Source organism: Carlito syrichta, unplaced genomic scaffold, assembly GCF_000164805.1.
Source record: "Carlito syrichta isolate Samal-C Ts95f unplaced genomic scaffold, Tarsius_syrichta-2.0.1 Scaffold305622, whole genome shotgun sequence".
In the NCBI taxonomy this organism is placed as follows: Eukaryota; Metazoa; Chordata; class Mammalia; order Primates; family Tarsiidae; genus Carlito; species Carlito syrichta.
The window spans coordinates 202049-222763 of record NW_007249718.1 but is presented as its reverse complement, the minus strand read 5'-3'; the positions used below and the strand labels follow the sequence as shown (position 1 = coordinate 222763).

At 43.1% G+C, this 20715-nt stretch overlaps 1 protein-coding gene across 1 annotated transcript in view; it reads left to right on the top strand.

Moving 5' to 3' along the window:
• Positions 1–15690: 15690 nt before the first annotated feature.
• LOC103264178 (exostosin-2-like) overlaps positions 15691–20715 on the top strand; it is a 137364-nt gene continuing 132339 nt past the window's right edge. The window contains 2 exon segments of the mRNA XM_021714323.1: positions 15691–16267; positions 17930–18019. Of these exon segments, the coding sequence (XP_021569998.1) occupies positions 15723–16267; positions 17930–18019 (635 nt within the window). The 5' untranslated portion in view covers positions 15691–15722.

Sequence of the window (20715 nt, the reverse complement as noted above, 5' to 3'; positions counted from 1 at the left end):
GTGTTGGCGATCCTCTGTAGGCCGAGGTTGACTTCAGGAGACGTTACTGTGGAACTGGGTTCCCAAGCATCAGTGAGGATGATGGGTTTCTGACATAGCAGAGACCAGGTAGTGGGAGTTGACCCCCAGAGACAGGGTAGACACAGTACATAGCAGCAAGGCCAGACTCACAGCCAGGGAATCGACACACAGTCATGCTGGCAGAGCATGGTGCTCCTGAGGGCGTGTAGATGGGCAGCCAGCAAGGGTGTTGCTTGACTTGTATGACCAGTTAAGAAATCAGCATCTAGTGCGCAGAAGATTGATGTCACCATCCTTCACCTAGTTTTCAGATGTAAGCTGGTTCTTGGACCTGTATCCCACGAATCGAGGGGGAAGCTGGCTCACTCTGAGGAAGGATCTTGGAAGTGCAAATGTTTCCCCATCCTTCTTCAAGGCAACTGCAGCTCTTTCACAGAATCACTGTACAGAGAACAGAGGGCACTCTCCAGACCTTCTGAGAGCGTCTGAGCTGACGCCAGGGCCAGGCGGCCCCAGCCAGTGAGGATAGGTATTGCAGAACAATGTTCCTCCCGTCCTTCTGAGGGACGAGGTGTGGCCACACGGGTCCTGAGAGGGTCTCCATTGGCTTGAGTGGTCCCAGTTGTCCATTCAGTAACCCAATAGCACCGTCTCTGTCCCCATCTCTCTCCTTGCCCCCCTCACTCTGGGTTTCTGAGATCACCTCTCAGGTAAGTAAGCTATCAGCACTCTTGTGCTTGTCTCTGTTTTGCTTTGTTTTTCTCCTTTGAGGGGTAGGTGAGGACTGAAACTACGGCAGGTAGCAGGCAAATGTGACGCTTGGTACCCTAACACAGTGGATCTCAGCCCCCTCTTCTTTCCAGCGCTTCTCCTGAGCCCCCCTGGGACTCTAGAGCCAGCTCCTGGACCACTAGCAAGCTGTGGGTTGGGCTTATACATTCACCTGTGCTGGGGGTGTAGATGTCTCATGGGTTTACTCTCCCTGACCATCAGTCAGACCACACATCTTTTCACAGGTCTGTGCCTTTCTTCTTCTCTTCTTTGAAATTCCTGTTGAAGTCTTTTTGTCTTCTGCTCTTTTTTTTTTCTTACTGCTCTGTGGAGTTCTCTATTCTGGTGGCTAGTCCTTCCTTATTGGTTATAGTGCTGCAAATACATTCTTCAGGGTTGTAGCTTGTCTTTTTACTTCCTTATGGTGTTCTTGATGAAAAAAATCCTTAATGGTTTGCACTTTTTGTATTTTGTTTTGAAAACGTTCTCTGACAGAGGTCAAGGATATTCTCTATTGTGTTCTAAATATTTTATAGTTTTGCTTTATATATTTTGTTTTTAATCTACTTTGAAGAGATTTTCTCCCTTTTGGCTGCTTTTAATATCCTTTAACTTTGTTTTTAGCAGTTTTGCTTTGATGTATCTAGGTGTGGCTTTCTTTGTAGATATTCTGCTTGGAGCTGAGCATCGTGAGTCTGTGAGTTCCTATCTTTTCTCATTTTTGGAAAAACTTAACAGGAGACAGCTGGATTATCATTCAGCATCTACATTCATTCTGTGGCAATGTCACATGTCATGTAACCTCTGGAAAATGAAAGTGAAAAGAGCAAATAATGTCAGTATTATTATGAAACTAATTTAAACCCTTTGAAAGGGTCTTGGAGACGACCTGAGGTCCTTAGACCACACTTGGAGAATCTCTGTTCTGAGGTTTTGGCATGAAGCACATGCTGGCCTCCTAAAATGAGCTGTGGAGTGTTCCCTCTTTTTCCTTAGTTCTGACATAATTTGTGTAAAACTGGAATGATTTTTCTTGAATACCTAGTAGAACTTGGACAATCTTCTGGGCCTGGAATTTTCTTTATGTGGAAATTTTTAAAGTTTTGATTCAGTTTCTTTAATAGTCTAGAACTACTCAAAGTTGCTGTTTTTCCTCGAGTTTCTATTGGTAAAAGAATTTTTCCATGTCATCTAAATTGTCAAATGTATTTGCATGAGTTCATTGATATCATCTTATCTTTTAAATATATGTAGCAATTAGAATTATGCTCCTCTTTTCATTCCAGATATTTGCGCATTTTCTCTCATTATTCTTTCTCTCTTTTTTGGGGTTGGAGTCTCACTCTGTTGCTCAGGCCGGAGTGCAGTGGCACAATCACAGCTACTGCAGTCTCGACCTGCTGGGCTCAGTGGTCCTTCCGCCAGTCTTCTGAGTAACTGGGACTACAGGAGCGCACCACCATGCCCAGCTAATTTTTTGATTTGTTTTACAGACCAGGTCTCGCCATGTTGCCCAAGCTGGTATTGAACCCCTGGGCTCAGGCAATCCTCTCGCCTCTGCCTTCCAGAGTGCTGCGATGACAGGCATGAGCCACTGCACCTGGCATCTTTTCTTTCCTGATTTTTGATTGCTGTGGCCAGAGTTATGTCACATGTCAACTTTATTAGTCTTTTTTTAAACAAACACTTTTAACTTTGTGGATAATTTCTGTTTTTTAAATTAATTCATCTTTATGCTTTTATTTATTATTTTCTTCTGTTATCTTTGGGTATATGTTGTTATGATATATCTTTTATAGAGGAAACTTGTAAAGCTCATGTCTGGATACTGTGTTTGTTTCCTTAACCCCAGCTTTGTTACGCAGGGGGAACCCTCAAAAACATGGAATTTTTTTTATAAACAATTAGGTACTTATTCTAACATGATCACACTTCAGTCACCTTCAAAGTACTCTCTGTTTGATGCAGCCCACCTATCGAGACGCTTTTCTGCTTCTCAGAACAGTTTTCGAACTCGTCAGTCAGGATGCTTCTGGTGCTTTTGCCATTTTTTGCTTCACGTCTTCCACGTCGGTCAAAGGTTTCCCTTTGAGGAGGGAAACCAGTTGCTCAGGGCAAGATTGGGCGACCCGGGAAAGCGGAGCGTGGGCGTGGGAGTCATGCCGGTTTTGCTCAAGAGTGGCAGAACACTCCGTGCCGTGTGGACAGATGCACGCGTAAATCGCCCATCGTGAAGTAGGCAGCTGCACTGAAAGGATCTCTAAAAAAAAAATTCAAATAGAGCTTCTCATAGCAGTGCTATCTGGTACACTGATGGATGGGTTCCTAGAACACTCGCCTTGCGGGGGAAGCCTGGACGGCAAGGGTCCGCCCTCCCCCCCCCAAAAAGGAAGATGATTCTGGTTTTTTGGATCCCCCTCATAAGCTGATTGATCTACGATAGAAATGTGGACTTGAGAGCTATTTTCCTATTTCCATCGTTCCATCAGCCAGCAGAAAGCTCCTGCCTGCCCACACCCCCGACCTCTCCAGGCCCACCCTGTGGCATGGCTTCCTTGCCACTCTGCATGTCCCTCCTGGAGTTCACAGATGGGAGGTTTGGGAATGAGCACATGCAGGGAGCTGCACTCCGTTGGCCTGTGTTAAAATTTCCCGACAAGCTCTCAAGGCCTGTTTATGCACTGAGCCAGTGGTTCCTAAACCACCTCAGGGTGAGAATCACATGGGGAGTCTGTTGAAACACCGATGCCTTGGCTCCACCATTGGAGGTCGTTGTTAGTAGGTCTAAAATAGGGTCATGTATCCTGGGCAACAAAGCAAAACTCCTTCTCTGCAACAAATGAAAAAATTAGCCGGGCATGCCAGTGCATGCCTATAGTTCCAGCTACTCAGGAGGCTGAGGTAGGAGGATTGCTTGAGCCCGGGAGGTCATGGCTACAGTGAGCTATGATAGCACCACTGTACTCAACCCTGGGCACCAGATAAGACCTTGTCTCTTAAAAAAAAAACATTAAAATAGGGCCATAGAATCTGTCATTGAAAAGCAAGCTCCCTAGGTATTTTGTGCAATCAGGTTTGATTAGACAAACTTCTTTTTTTTTTTTTACTCAAACTCACAGTAAGAAATATATTTTATATATGTGACCCAATATAGAGAGATATGAGGGAGGACCAAAAAAAAAAGACAAAACTGAAATTATCTTTTTGAAGGGTGGGCCCCTTGTAGTACACTCAGAATTTACTCCTCTGGATCAAACAGTCAACCAAAGTTTTTATCTGGAAGTTTTGAGAAGGTTGTGTCTTGATCTGTGGAAGAAATGCCCCACGTTGTGGCAAACAGGTGACTGGTTCCTCTACCATGACAATGCACCTGCCTACAACTGCTGTGTTCAGCAGTTTTTGATCAAAAATGACATGACTCCTGTGCCCCACCCTCCCTATTTGCCTGATTTCACCCCAAGCAAGAATTTTTTGTTTCCCTGGATGAAAAAAGTCCTCAAAGGGAAATGTTTTGCTGATGTAGATGAGGTGAAACAAAAAACGGCAGAAGCACTGAAGGGCATCAAACTGATGACTTCAAAAACCGTTTTGAGCAGTGGAAGAAGCATCTCAATAGGTGTGTTGCATGAGACAGAGTACGTTAAAGGCGACTGAAGTTTAGACATGTAAGAGAAGCACACAATTTTTTATAAATAAATTCCACTTTTTGGGGTCCCCATTCTATATTGAGTGACTGATTTATATACCTCCAAAATTATAAACTTAAAATGTATGAACTCTTGTGCATTAGTCAGTGACAAGCAGATTCCTTGATATGTTCCAGTTCATGGTCTCAGAGAAATACAACTTGAAATCATTCATGATGGCTCAGTACCTATTACCCAGAAAGTTGACAATAATTGAAACACTCAAGGCTTGTCAATAGCTAGTTTTGCTGTGTGGTCTCTGATGGGGAGAGCTTCATGTATCCGAAGTGAAAACAGTTCATGAACTCTAAAATGGTCTGGGAGCTTTTCAGTTGTGTTAACTATTCATTAGGTATTAAATGAATAGCTTTCCTGAAAGATCAGTGAGTAGAGTGAGGCTGGATTGCAGACTGGGATTTTGACATGTGAAATGCCAGAGTAGCTTGCCACAGTCACGTGGTGAGTCTGTGACAATGATGCAACCACACTCAAACCTCTGCCCTCTCCACACAGGATCCAGGCTTTACATGAGAGAGATTTGTTTGGTAAGGAATTGAAGTTGTGGTCTATAGGAAAACTACATTTTCGGCTGAGGACTAAACATTTTCATTATACTGCAGCCCGTGATGCTTATTGGTGGTTTCATATATCGCTGTGTAACAAGCCACCTCAAAACTTAGTGTCTTAAAACACCTGCAGCAGTGCATGCCTGTAATTCCGGCTACTCGGAAGGCTGAGGCGGAAGGATCGCCGGAGCCCAGCAGGTCGAGGCTTCGGCGGCCGGGAGTGGCCACTGCACTCCAATCTGGGCGACAGAGTGAGACTCCAACTCAACAAAACAAAACAAAAACCACCTGCAGCAGTCATTTGTCTCATGATTGAATTGGGGTGACTCCGGGGTCTCCCTGCGTTGTCTTCCATCCAGAGCTCTGCTTTCTGCAGCAGGGCAGGGGATTCCAAGAGGACAATGGCAGAAGCTGTAGCGTCTCCAGGCCTGGGCTCAAAGCCCCAGAATGTCCCTTCAGCCACATTTTCTTGGTCAAAGCAAATCACAAACTAGCCCAGATTCAGGGGAAGGGACACAGATCCTGCCTTTGGTTGGAGACGTGTCGTGCACGTTCACCCTGGGGAGACTTGGTGTCACCTTAGGAAATGCACCCACCACACTGACTTCCCTCCCTCCCTCCCTTTCGTGTCTCTTGCCCAGTTCTTTCATTTCTTCCTCTGTCTAAATGCGCCATCCATTACCTACATTATAAATCTCCAATATATCTTTTATTTAAAGATGAAAAATGAATCTTTTCTTATCGATACCCCTTAGCACCTCATTGATACTTTTCTAGTTACTTTTTAAGGTTATTAGCACTTATTTTATTATTAATAAGATGAACATTGTAATTAATTCCACCCAGAGCTAGCCCCTCTTACTCCTTTGGTATAGGTACCTTTCGTTCCTTTTTCTGTGTATATGCGTGGAGTACACGTCTGTATGCGCACACTTGGGGGAGGGTTTTAACACTTTGGATTGCATCAGCATCCTGTCATTCAACTCTTGTATAACGTAAGTTTTAGTCACTACATAGCGTTCCAGTGCAGTCCCCCATTCATTTAACTGAGTCCCTTTGGTTAGGCATTTCAGTCAAAATTTTAGCCATTGTTTATAACGGCAGCGATCCTTACACAATGAGCCCTATTTTGTCAAATCTCTGTTGCATTCATGATTTTGTCTTTGGAATAACATCTAAGTAGAATAGGTGTGGTAAAATTTATGTACATGTATTTTTCATTTTGGTAAAGTGGGTGTAAGATGTACCATTAGTGACATTTAGTGCATTCACGGTGCCATGCAGCTGTTAGCACTACCACCAGTTCCAGAACACTCTTAGCACTCCAGAAGGAAAGTCCACAGCCAGCAGGCCGTCACCACTTGTTTCCCCGCCTGTCCCCCATCCGCTGTGTCTCCACGACTTGTCCATCCTAGACACTCATGAAAATGGGCTTCTCCAGCCACCACGTCTGGCTTCTTTTGGCCCACCTGAGGCTCCAAGGCTCAGTGTGTTGTAGCTGCCTCCGCCCTCTGTTTGTCTTTATGGCCAAACAATATTCCATTGCACAGTCATGCCACACTTCATCAGTTGATAGACACAGGCTGCCTTCCCCTTCAGCCACTGAACAGTGCTGCCAGGACAGGCACCTGCTTGCACAGCAGTTTTGAGTTCTGCTGGGCACATACCCAGGAGTGGAATTGCTGGGTTGTTGTATGCTGATTCTGTGCTTATCTTCTTGAGAAATTGCCAAGGTAGTTTCCACAGTGTCTGTTCCACTTTTTGTTCCCACCAGCAATGCACAAGAGTTCCAATAATGTAGCATCCTTGTCAACACTTTCTATTACTCATTATTATTTCCTAGTGAATGTGAAGTGATATCTCATTGTGGCTGTGATTTGCTTTTCCTAATGCCTAGTTTTACTGAGCATCTTTTTATGTGCTTCTTGAGAGGTTTACATATCTTTGGAGAAGGTTATGTGTATTTTTATTGGTATTGAAGTTGACCTTGAACATGCCGACTTTTCCTTTCATCATCAGTATTTGTGTGACCCTCTCCCAGAATTCTTTTTAAACCATGATTGTAATTTTTTTTTCTTTTCATTTTAGGGCCTCTAGGTTGACCAGACAGTTTTTGTTTACACGGCTGCATTGCGTGGCGGCAAAGAAGTCTGGGCTTTAAATGTGCTTACCACCCCGCCTGAGCACATTGGAGCCGACAGGTGATTTTTTCATACCCCCTTCCCGCTCTCCTCCTTTGTAGTTCCGGTGTCATTGCATCATTCTCTGGGCCTTTGCAGATCCTTGGTTTATCTCCCACTTGTAAGTGGGAACATGCGGTGTTTGGTTTTCTATTCCCGTGTCACTTCACTGGATGATGGCCTCCAATTCTGTCCAAGGTGCTGCAAAAGGCACTCTTTATTTTTATTTTTTTGAGTCAGAGTCTCACTCTGCTGTCTAGGCTAGAGTGTAGTGGCATGCTCGTGGCCACCACAGCCTTGACCTGCTGGGCTCAGGCTATCCTTCCATCTCAGCCTTTCAATAACTGGGACTACAGGTGTGTGCCACCACGCCTGGCTCATTTTTTGATTTATTGTAGAGATGAGGTCTGCCAAGTTGCCCAGGCTGTTCTCAAACCCAGCAGCTCAGACAATCCTCACCTCGGCCTCCGAAAGTGCTGGGTGGGCGTGAGCCACTGTGCCTGGCCAAGACACTATTTCACTCTTTTTTTTATGGTTGAATAGTATTCCGTGATATATGTGTATGTGTGTGTATACCACATTTTCATTATCCACTGATGAGTTGGTGGGCATTTATATTGATCCTACATCTTTGCAATTGTGAATTATGCTGTGATAAACATATGAAGACAGTTGTCTTTTTTGTATGATGACCTCTGTTCCTTTGGGTAGATGCCTAGTAATGGTGTTGCTGGATTGAATGGTAGATCTACTTTACTTCTTTGAGAAATCTTTATACTGATTTCCATAGAGGTTCAACTAATTTGATCTCTGACCGACAGTGTTTAAGTGTTCCCTTTTCTCTGCATCCACACCTGCATCTATTGTTTTTTGTTTTTTAATGATGGCCATTCTGACTGGTATAAGGTGGGATCTCATTGTGGTTATAAGGTGCATGTCCCTGATGATTAATGGGGTTGAGCATTTTTTCCTGTGTTTTTTGGCCACTTGTGTATTTTCTTTTGAGAGATGTCTGTTCATGTCATTTGCCCACTTTTTATTGGGGTTATTTGACTTTTTCTTGCTGATTTGAGTTCTTTGTAGATTCTGGATATTAGTTCTTTGTCAGTTGTATGGTTTGTGAATATCTTCTCCCATTCTGTGGGTTGCCTGTTTGCTCTGCTGATTATTTCTTTTGTGGTGTAGAAGCTTTTTAGTTTAATTAAGTCCCACTTATTTATTTTGTTTTTGTTCCATTTACTTTTGGGGTCTCAGCTATAAATTCTTTGCCTAGGCCAATGTCCAATAAGAGTTTTTCCTAGGTTTTCTTCTAGGATTTTTATGGTTTCAGGTCTGACATTTAAGTCTTTAATCCATCTTGAGTTAATTTTTGTATATGGGGAGGGATAGGAATCAAGTTTCATTTTTCTGCATGTAGATATCCAATTTTCCAATTTTCCCAGCACCATTTGTTGAATAGGGCGTCCTTCCTCCAGTGTACATTTCTGTCTGCTTTGTCGAAGATCAGTTGGTTAGAGGTATATAGGTTTATTTCTGAATTCCTTTATTCTATTCCATTGGTCAATGTGACTGCTCTTGTATCAGTACCATGCTGTTGGTTACTACAGCCTTGTAGTTTAATTTGATGTCCAGTAATGTGATGCCTCAGCTTTGTTCTTTTTGATTAGGATTGCTTTGGATATTTTGGCTCCTTTTTTTGTTCCAAATGAATTTTAGGATTTTTTTCTAACTCTGTGAAAAATGACATTAGTAGTTTGATAGGGATTACGTTACAGCTGTAGATTACTTTGGGTAACATGGTCTTTTTTCACAATGTTGATTTTTCCAGTCCATGAGCAGGGGATGCTTTTTCATTTTGGGGGGTTCTACACAGTTTCTGTCATCAGTGTTTTGTAGTTCTCTTCGTAGAGATATTCACCTCCTTAGTTAAATAAATTCCTAGGTAATTTAGTTGCTATTGTAAATGGGATTGAGTTCTTGATTTGATTTTCAGCTTGGTTGCTATTGGTGTATAGCAGTGCTACTGATTTTTCGTGTGTGTTAGTTTTGTATCCTGATACTTTAGTAAATTCACTTATCAAGTCCGGAGTCTTTTGGAGGAGTCTTTTGTCAGCATTCAGAGATTATTTGATTTCATCTTTTCCAATTTGGATATGCTTTATTTTATTTTTCTTGCCTGATTGCTTTGACTAGGACTTCCAATGCTGTGATGAATAGGAGTGGTAAAGGTGGGCATCCTTCCCTTGGCCCAGTTCTGAGGAGGAATTGTTCAACTTTTCTCCATTCTGTATGACATTGGCTTTGGATTTGTTGTATATGACTTTTATTGTTTTGAGGAATGTTCCTTCTATGCTTATTTTGCTGAGGGTTCTATCCTGAAGGGATGCTGGATTTTTTCACATGCTTTTTCTGCATCTATTGAAATGATCATATGATTTTTGTTTTTAATTCTGTAGTGAATCACATTTATTGACTTGTGTATGTTGATCCATCCTTTCCCTGGGATAAAACTCACTTGATTGTGGTGGATTTTTTTTTTTTTAATGTTCTGTTGAATTCGGTTTAGTAGTATTTTGTTGAGAGTTTTTTCATGTAGGTTCATCAGGGATATTGGTCTATAGTTTTCTTTTTTTGTTTTGTGTTTTCATGGATTTGGTATTAGGGTGCTACCGGCTTCATAGAATGAGAGAAGTTAGGGAGAATTCTCTTCTTTTCAGTCTTATGGAATGCTTTCAATAAAATTGGTTCCAGTTCTTCTTTGAAAGTTTGGTAGAATTTGACTATGAGTCTATCAGGTTCTGGACTTTTTTTTGGGTCGGGGGAGACTTTTAATTACTGTTTCAATCTCACTCCCTGTTATTGGTCTGTTCAGAGTTTCTATTTCTTCCTGATTCAAATTTGGTTGTATGTTTCCACAGATTTATCCATTTTTTCTAGATTGTCTAGTTTGTTTGCATAGAAGTCTTCATAATAATCTTGGATGATCTTTTGTATTTCTGCAGTATCAATTGTAATGTTTCCATTTTCATTCCTAATTGAGCTAATTTGAATCTTCTTTGTTTCTTAATTAATCTAGCTAGTGGTCTGTCAATTTTGTTAATCTTTTCAAAGAATCAACTTTTTGTTTCATTAATCCTTTGTATTTTTTTGTATGTTTGTTTCAATTCCATTTAGTTCTGTTATTTCTTTTCTTCTGCTAGTTTTGGATTTGGTTTGTTAGTGTTTTTGTAGTTCCTTTGAAGTGTGACATTGGGTTGTCAATATGTACCCTCAGTGTTATAAGTTTTCCTCTGAGCTCAGCTTTGGCTGTGCCCTAGAGGTTTTGATAACTTGTGTCATTGTTGTCATTCATTTCAAGGAATTTTTTTCTTCTATTTTTTTTGGTTTGTTTTTGAGTGAGGGTCTTGAGCACAGCTTGTTGCAGCCTCCACCTCCTATACTCAGGTGATCCTTCTGCCTCAGCCTCCTGAGCAGCTGGGACTACAGGTGTGTGCCACCCTACCTGGCTAACTTTTTAAATTTTTGTAGAGGCAAGGTCTTGCTATGTTGCCTAGGCTGGTCTTGAACTCCTGGGATCAAGTAATCCTCTTGCCTTGGCCTCCCGAAGTGCTGGGAATAAAGGCATGAACCACTATGCCCAAACTCAAGAAATTTTTAAATTTCCATCTTGCTTTCATTGGTGACCCAAAGATCATTCAGGAGTAGATTGTTTAATTTCTATGTATTCGTTTGGTTTTGCAAGTGCTTCCTGGAGTTAATTTCTAGTTTTATTCTACTGTGGTCTGAGAAGGTGCTTGATATGATTTTAAATTTTTTTGAATTTATTGAAGTTTGATTTGTGGGTTGTCCTATGATCTGTCCTGGCGAATGTTCCACATGCTGATGAGGAAAATGTGCATTCTGTAGTTTTGGTGTGGAATGTTCTGTAGATGTCTGTTAGGTCCATTTTCTCTAGGGCCCAGTTTTACTCCGTTATTTCTTTGTTGACTTCTGCCTTGATTGTTTGTCTCTTGCTGTCGGTGATGTGTTGAAGTCTCCCACTATTACTGTATTGCTATCTGCCTCTTTTCTTAGGTCTAGTAGAGCTTGTTTTATAAGCCTTGGGGATAATTAAAATTGTACCAGCCAGGCTTGGTGGCTCAGCCTGTAATCCCGCGCTTTAGGAGGCTGAGGTGAGTGGATTGCCTGAGCCTGTGGGTTCGAGACCCGCCTGGGCAACTTGGCGAGACCACATCTCTACAATAAATCAAAAAATTGGCATGGCGTGGTAGCACATGCCTGTAGTTTCACCTACTTTGAAGGCTGAGGCGGAAGGATGACTGGAGCCCAGCAGGTCGAGGCGACAGAGTGAGACTCTAGTCTGGGCAACAGAGTGAGACTCCAACTCAAAAAAAAAGCAAAACTGTTGTATTTTCTTGTTGGCTTCATCCCTTTATCATTATACAATAACCTTCTTTTCTTTTTTCATTATTGTTAAAATCTATTTTATCTGACATAAAAACAGTTATGCCTGTTCTTTTTTGGTTTCCATTTGCATAGAATATTTTCCCCACCCTTTTACCTTGAGTCTATAGGAGTCTTTGTGTGTTAAGTGGGCCTCTTGAAGGCAGTGGGTATTTGGATTGAGCTTTTTTATTCAGTCTGCCAATTTATATCTTTTAAGTGGGGGCATTGAGACCATTTATGTTCAGGGTCAATAATGATATGTAAGGTACTATTTCATTCATCATGTTGGTTGTTACTTGGTTGCTTGTATTCCCCTCTATTTTGTTGGTGTTCTATAAGCCCTGTGAGCTTTATGATTTCCAGTGTTTTCCTAGTTGTGTATTTAGACCTTTTGTTTCAATATTTAGAACTCATTTGTGTATTTCTTATAGAGCTGGACTAGTGGTGACAAATCGCTTCAGTGTTTGTTTGTCTGAGAAAGACTTTATTTCTTCTTCATTTATGAGATGTAGTTTCTGGGATGCAAAATCCTTAGCTAACTATTGTTCTGTTTGAGGAGATTGAAGATGGGACCCCATTCCCTTTTGGCTTATAGGGTTTCTGCTGAGAAGTCTGCTGTTAGTCTGATAGGTTTGCCTTTGTAAGTTATTTAATGCTTTTGTATCACAGATCTTAAAATTCTTTGCTTTACATTAACGTTGCATAACCTGATTACTGTATTCCTATGGGGATGACCTTTTTGCAATGAGTCTTCCAAGGGTTCTTTGTGCTTCTTTTATATGTGTTTAAGTCTCTGGCAAGGCCAGGGAAGTTTTCCTCAATTATTCCCTCAAATAGGTTTACATACCTGTTGCTTTCTCTTCTTCCTCAGGATCACCTATGAATCTTAGGTTTGTATGTTGTTTTGTTCTCTTGATTTTTTTCTTTTTCTTTTTTTTTTCATTTAGGGACTCACTCTGTCACCCAGGTTGGAGTGCAGTGGCACAATCACAGCTTACTGCAGCCTCACCACCTGGGCTCAGGCAATCCTTCCACCTTAGCTTCCCAAGTAGGTAGGACTACAGGCATGTGCCACTACGCCTAGCTAATTTTTAAATTATTGTAGAAATGAGGGCTTGCTATATTGCCTAGGCTGATCTCAAACTCCTGGGCTCAACCAGTCCTCTTGCCTTGGCCTCCCAAAGTACTGGGATTACAGGCATGAGCCACCATGCCTGGAGCTCTTTTCTTTATTGTTGTCCGATTGGGTTAATTCGAAAGCCTTGTCTTCAAGTTCTGAGATCCTTTCTTCTACTTGTTATTGTCTGCTGTTAAAATTTTCCACCGCATTTTGTACTTCCTTAAATGAGTTGTTCATTTCCAGAAGTTCAGCTTAGTTTTTTTTTTTTTTTAAGGCGTCTATCTCTTTGGAGAATTTTCCATTCATGTTCTGAATAGTTTTTTAAAAATATTTCTTTATGCTGGTTTTCAATTTTCTCCTGGATCTCATTAAGCAGTTTTATAATCAACCTTTTGAATTCTATCTCTGGAATTTCAAAGATTCCATTTTGGTTAGGATCCTTTGCTGAGGAGTTGTGTGGTCTTTTGCGGGGGTGTTTTTGTCCTGTTTTTTCATATTGTCAGAATTATTTTTCTGGTTCCTTCTCATTTGGGTAGACAATTTCTTCTTATTTGAGGTTGGCAGGGGGCTGCCGTAGGCACTTTGGGGTTCCCTTGGTTACATATAGCCTTGGTGTGGTGAGTTTCTCAATTGCCAGCTGTGGTGGTCCTGTGCTGGGTATAGTGAATAATAGTGAATAATAGTGTTAGCTAGGGTCTGGGAACAGACCTTCCCCAAGCTGAGGCGTTATGTCAGATGCAGTGAGCTGTGTTCTTGATCTCTGGCCAGGAGGTGGTGCTTACAGGAGAAAACCAACTGCGATGGTGGCTATGGGCTTTCTGCTTGGCCTTGTTGTCCCAAGGAAGTGCACAGACAACCTAGGTGATGGGCAGGGCTGTGGGGACTACCCAAGTTCTCTGTTTTGAGCCTCTGAGAAAGGTGCTAGGGAGGCAAGTGTTCAAGCTCCCCACCCTTGTGCACTATCAGCTACTCCAGAGGGGATTAGGAAGGAGTCCCTGGCCACTGTGGTAATGCTGCTGTGTTGTGCGTAGGCTACAAGAAGGTTTACATGGGAAGCGAAAGGGAAGGAGCCCCACTCAGCTCCCTGTTTAGCCTCAGGCAGTCTGCAGATGTACCAGTACCACAGGCCCAGGTCTTCTTATGGAGCTCACCCCAGCAAGGAACTGTCTGCTGCAGTGGAATTTGCCCTTGGGGGCAAACAAAAGCTTCAGGCCTCCCCATGCCCTCCCAGGCCAGCTAGAAAGCAGCCATCAGCAGGGGCTGAGTTCCTGGAAAATGGCTACTGGAGCCACTCAGGGGAGCAGCCTGCCATGTGGTTTCAGCAGAGCATGGCTGTGGGCAAGGCAGCTTCCCATGAGAGACTGGGTTCCTGTGAGGCTCAGGAGACCTTCGAAGACTGACACAGGAACACAGAGCTCCCGAATTCCTTTCATTTACCTCCCCTACTGTGTCCAGAAGCCACTCATGGTTTATGCAGTGATCCAGGTGAGCCTGGCAAGTTCTCCCAGGCTGGTTGATCTCTCCCTTTTTTGTGCTCTGTGGGTCTTACTACCTCTCTGGTGTGTTGTGAGGGTTACTAGTCTCCTTCCTCTCTGGGTTCTGAGGAACTCTCACTATTTTGGTTCACCCTGGGAGAAACACACTCTAGCTGCTTCTCATCAGCCATCTTTTTTTTTTTTGAGTTGGAGTCTCACTCTGTCGCCCAGACTGGAGTGCAGTGGCCGCTCCCGGCCACCGCAGCCTTGACCTGTTGGGCTCCGGCGATCCATCTGCCTCAGCCTTCCAAGTAGCTGGAACTACAGGCGCGTGCTACCACGCCTGGCTAATTTTTTGATTTATTGTAGAGATGAGGTCTCACCAAGTTGCCCAGGCGGGTCTCGAACCCGTGGGCTCAGGCAGTCCACTCACCTCAGCCTCCCAAGGCGCGGGATTACAGGCTGAGCCACTGAGCCCGGCTCCTTCATCAACCATCTTAATCCTCCCTAGTTGTGCTTTTACATTCTTCATTTTGCTGGTTTTGCCTTCTCCCCCTCAGTAGAATTCAGTTCCTCTAAGTAGGTCTTTGCTTCCAGCTCTGTTTCCTTCGCAGTGCACGGTAGGTGCTCAGTGATGGTTTGAATGAACAAATGAATGAAAATAGCTTTAGAATAACCAAGCATCAGTTCATCCAGATAAATCATTTTATGTTAGGCAAGTGTTCCAAAATAAAACAAAGTGAGTGGCCGGGCACGGTCGCTGAAGCCTGTAATCCCAGCACTTTGGGAGGCCGAGGTGAGGAGATTGTCTAAACCCCTGGGTTTGAGAACAGCCTGAGCAACTTGGCGAGACCTCATCTCTACAATATATAAAAAAATTAGCCAGATGTGGTAGCACATGGCTGTATTTCCGGCTGCTTGGAAGGCTGAGGTGGAAGGATCACCTGAGTCCAGCTGGTCAAAGCTGGGATGGCCTAAGTGTGCCACTACACTTCGGCCTGGGCAATGGAGTGAGGCTCCGACTCATAAAAGAAATCCAAAAAACAAACAAACAAAAAATGCATTGAGTGTCTTTAGCTATAGTACTTTTCTTTTTCTTTCTTGGTCAGAGCCCCTCTTCCTAGACCTTTACATTTACTAGCTTACACTTTAAGTGGCATAGTCATGTTTTATATTTGTATTGGTATTTATATTAAATATTCATATGTGGCATTGAGTATTAGATACCTTAAATCACATACTGTGTACTCATATGTACAAATATGCCCTTGTGTATGTTTATAAGAAATGTCAAAAATACCCTTTTACTAGCTCATCAAACCACTTAAGGGAAATTGAATAGGTATATTAAAAGTTGAGCAGCCTTCATGAGTGTCATTTGCCACCCTGAACACTTGGTTTTTCTTGTTTGTCTCCCTGGTGGCCAGGAGTGTGAGGAGGAGGCTGTCTGTGTCATTATGTGCGCGTCGGTCAAGTCTAACATCCGGGGTCCTGCCCTCATCCCAAGAATGAAGACCAAGCACCGCCTCTACTACATCTCCCTCTTCTCCATTGTGCTTCTGGGCCTCATCGCCACGGGCATGTTTCAGTTCTGGCCCCATTCCATCGAGTCCTCGAATGACTGGAACGTGGAGAAGCGCAGTGTGCGTGATGTGCCGGTGGTCAGACTGCCCGCTGACAGTCCCTTCCGCGAGCGGGGGTGGGGAGGGGATCTCAGCTGCAGGATGCACACGTGTTTTGATGTCTACCGCTGCGACTTCAGCCCAGAGAACAAAATGCAGGTGTACATCTACTCTCTAAAAAAGTATGTGGATGACTTTGGAGTCCTGGTCAGCAACACCATCTCCCGGGAGTATAATGAGCTACTTACGGCCATATCGGACAGTGACTACTACACTGACAACATCGGCCGGGCCTGCCTGTTTGTTCCCTCGATTGATGTGCTTAACCAGAACACACTCCGCATCGAGGAGACAGCGCAAGCACTGGCCCAGCTCTCTAGGTATCGTACACTGTTACGCCCAACGCCCGAGAGATGTGTATATGTGAGCGTATGTGTGTGCGTGCATGTATGTATATGTATATGTATGAGTCGGGGTCTTCTCTTACCCAGGTTGGTGGCACAATCATGGCTCACAGCCCCGACCTCCTAGGCTCAGGTGATCTTTCTTCCTCGGCCTCCTGAGTAGCTGAGACTACTCGAATTAAATTAACCTGGCTAATTAAAAAAAATTTTTTTTGATAAAAATTTTTTTATAGAGACGAGGATTCACTGTGTTGCCTATGCTGGTCTTGAACTTCTGGGCTCAAGCAATCCTCACCCTCAGCCTCCCAAATTGCTAGGATTAGAGGCATGAGCCACTGTGCCCGGCCCCAAGAGATAACTGAGGCCCCTCAGGGAACTAAAGGGAGGAAGGATGGGAATGTTTCCCCCCTTGAGCTGGCTTCCAGATTCTGTCTGTCTTCTCACAGGGAGTGTGTGAGCGATTGACTTGTGGCACAAGGCCTCTGTCTCGTGCTTTGTGCATCTGGCCTGTGCACGCCTGTGAAGAGCAGTCTGCCCTCTCCAGTGCCACTGCTGCGGGTTCCCGACTTCTTAAAGTTTACAAACTAAGGGTGGTTCTTCCTCCCTTACTTTTTCTTTTAAATCTGAATGAGCTCTCCCTCCATTTACCATGTATTTACATAATACATAGTCACTGTAAAATGAGCTCTCCCTCCATTTACCATGTATTTACATAATACATGGTCACTGTAAAAAGTCTGAAAATACAGGTAGAAAGAATGTAAGATTCCTTCTAAAATTCTGCCTCTAAGATAAACATTTTAAGATTTTGATGGTACTTTTCAGTCATTTTTGTTTACAGATGTATATACATACACACGTCTATGTAAACTTTGGTTAAGAATGGGATCGTACAATACATGCTCTTTGGTTGCTTCTTTCCTTGAAATACATCATGAATATATTTCTGAATACTTTCATGGTTTTTTACTATATAATTTTTTTTTTTTGAGTTGGAGTCTCATTCTGTCATCCAGGCTGGAGTGTAGTGGCACACTCACAGCCACCCAGCATTGACCTTCTGGGCTCTGGTGATCCTTCCGCCTCAACCTTCCAAGTAGCCAGAACTACAGACACACGCTACCACGCCTGGGTAATTTTTGATTTTTTGTAGAGACGAAGTCTCGCCAAGTTGTCCAGTCTGGTCTTGAACCCATGGACTCAGGCAATCCACTTGCCTTGGCCTCCCAAAGTGCTGGAATTACAGGCTGAGCCATGGTGCCCGGCCAGTTTTTTACTATATCATTTTAAGGGTTGCATAGTATTTCATGATATATTTAGCTAACCTTCTATAATTCACTTATTTTTTGTTTCTTTAACCAGATGATGAACATTCACATAGTTTTCAGCTTTTCATTATTAGAAACAGTTACAATAATTAGTAGTGGACAAACTTGAAGTACATATCCATCCATTTTTCTCTTTCAAGGAGCCAGACTTGTGTCTGATATACTATTAGGATTTCCAGGAGTTTTCTTTTGCTTACCTGAGAAGTGGTTCTATTTGGGGTTGGGAATACTTGCTATTGTTATCCAGGAACTGACTCTTGCTTCTTTGTATTGTCATGTGAATTCTCCCACCTGTTTAATTTCCTGATAGGTGGGATCGGGGTTCAAATCACCTGCTGTTCAACATGTTGCCTGGAGGTCCCCCAGATTACAGCACGGCCTTGGATGTTCCCAGAGACAGGTAGGTGTATGTGGGGCTGTCCTGAGTTTCAAGTGAATGCCAGATGCTTTTGTTCATATGAAATTGTATTCCTAAGTCACTGGAACATACTTTGCAATCAGAATTGTTTATTAAACTAGAAAATTGTCCTAGGCGTTTCCCTCCTTAAGACATACAAGTGCCACGACCTGTTTAAATTTGTGGAGGAAAACCAGTTAGCTGATCTCCTAGCATAGCCCTGAAACTTTTCTTAGCCTGAGTTGTGCACTTGTGAGTGTAATACCCCTGCCCCCAAGGCATGGTTTGCTGTTGGCTTGTGTTAATTCTTTCGAATTTGGAAGCATTTGCCAAAAGTAGACTCACAGCTTATAGAGAGAAGAGGGCCCAGATATGCGAAGTGACACGTGAAGCCTGTAACTTGGGGGATGAGGGCACTCTGATGGTCGATTACTCTGTTGTTTCAGTGAGTAGGGTAGTTTCCTTCTGCCCCTCCCTCCCTACCTACCTTCATTACTCTCCCCCACACCCCCACCCCGCCCCTTTTCTCCTTCCTTTCTAGTAAAATCTGTCAAACAGGCAGATGTGGTATGGGGTGGCCATGACTGCACGATTGTGTCTTTGAGTTCCCATACTGTATTTATCTGCCATTTTATGCACTGACTGAACCGCTTTGGCCAGAGGTGTCTTGGAAAGCCCCTGAATGGGTTGCTACCTAAGGGACCTCTCTTAGTGCTTAGTTCAAGGCTTTGAGGAAAGCAGGAAGTTTGGGCCCAAGGTAGGGTCCTGGCCACTACTCAAGGTATGGGATTGTTAAAAGAGTCTGTGTACAAACTCGTTTATCACCAGTCTTATTACAGTTGGTGTTCAACTCTTCCGGAAAAGGTATCAGCCTGAGGCCAGCTGTGTTCTCAGCTTGTTAGAGGCCAATATTTATGAAAATCTACACTTCCCCCAGAAGATTGCATCTAAACGTTCTTTGCTTTAAGCGATTATCTAGAGTTGGTCCTGAGTTTCTATCTGGAAATACAATTATCACTATAAGAGACAGATGCCCAGGGCCACCCCTCAGTGTGGGTGTAGAGACCATTCTGGACAACAGAGGGCCTTGTGGCCATGCAGATGCTACGGAAACCGCTGCACACAGGGCCCTCCCCGGTTTGGCTCTTGGTCCCTGCTAAGGCGTGCTTTGCCTCAGTGGACTACTACTGTTTTACAGATTTGGTTGTTCTGGGGAGGGGAAATACTTCAGAGAACAGAGAAGGAAAGGAAAAGAGCTGTGAGGAATGTGTGTCTTCCCCTCCTATTCTGGCTTTCTTCTCAGACGGGCTTCTTTCTGTGGGGGCATTTCACTTTTTGCTGACATTTTGGTATATGCTTCTGCATGGGAGATGGATTTTATTTTTATCAAGTGCACATGTTAACTGGGGTTCATTTCTCAGCAGGAATATGTCAAGTAGGCAGGAGAAGTTTGAGTTCTTGCTAGTGTTTAGGTGTTAAGGATCAGGAGGGCTAAATTGTTTTTCCTCTGCATGTATTTTTTTAAGTGATTATAGGCAATCCCGCAGCAGGTGATGAATCACTGTGTATTCCTCCTTTATCTCCGCATATGGAAAATGTCCTTTTGAAACCTGCGTGACCTTCTGGTTGGGGTAAGGAATAGTAGATTTGTTTGTTAATTTTTCTTATCCTTTGTCCTTGCTCCTGGGTTCAGAAGAGGCGAGAACCATGCGTGTAGAATGGTTTTAGCAGGAGCTGTGTGTCAGATTGTTTGGAAATTAGAAAACAGATGGGCTAAATTAGACTGTCTTAAAATCTCCTGAAGTCTAAAGTCATAGGTGTGATTACTTAAAAATTATTTTACTCAAGGAAATGCAAGAACCTGTACTGAAGGGAAATGTCTGCTCAGTGAATTTGTTTTTTGTGCTGCTTAAATCTGTTTTTATTTCTTTTTCAGCTTTTAAAAATCATACACATGGTACGTTTGTACATTCTTTGGACAAGAGTTGAATGAGATACAAGTGTCTGAATGTAAAATGAAAAAATCTTCCATCATCCCCTCCTGCTTTCACTCTCTTCCAGAGGGATGCTTACTGTTAACATACTGTGTGTTTTTCTAGTCTTTTTTTCCTGTGGATGTATACACAATCACATATACATATAAATGCCCATTTTATTTTAGCCTAAGCAGGAGCGTATTGTACTTCTCCAGTGCCTTACTTAACCGATGCTTCTCTTCTCAGGTAGTTTTATTACACTGTTACCACCTTGGACTTTTATTTTCCTTTCTTTGCACAAATCTCTTACAAGTTTCTACTTTTGTGTGGGTGGGTATTTATTTATTTCGACTCGTTATGGAAAATTTCAAACCTAGACAAAGCAGAGAAACTGATTAGTGTGGTGCACCCCATATGCCCACCGTCCAGCTTCAGTCATCATCTGCTCCAGGCCAGTTCTGCTTCGTCTGTGCTCTGACCTGTTCCCCACCCCGCCAGGTCACCTAGAAGCCTGTCCCAGATGTTATGCCATCGCATCTGTAAATATCTCCATGCGAGTCTCTGCACAATACAGCCTTTTTAAAGAACATAACGGTCTGGCTCGGTGGCTCAGCCTGTAATCCCATGCCTTGGGAGGCTGCGGTGAGTGGATTGCCTGAGCCCGTGGGTTTGAGACCTGCCTGAGCAACTTGGCGAGACCTCATCTCTACAATAAATCAAAAA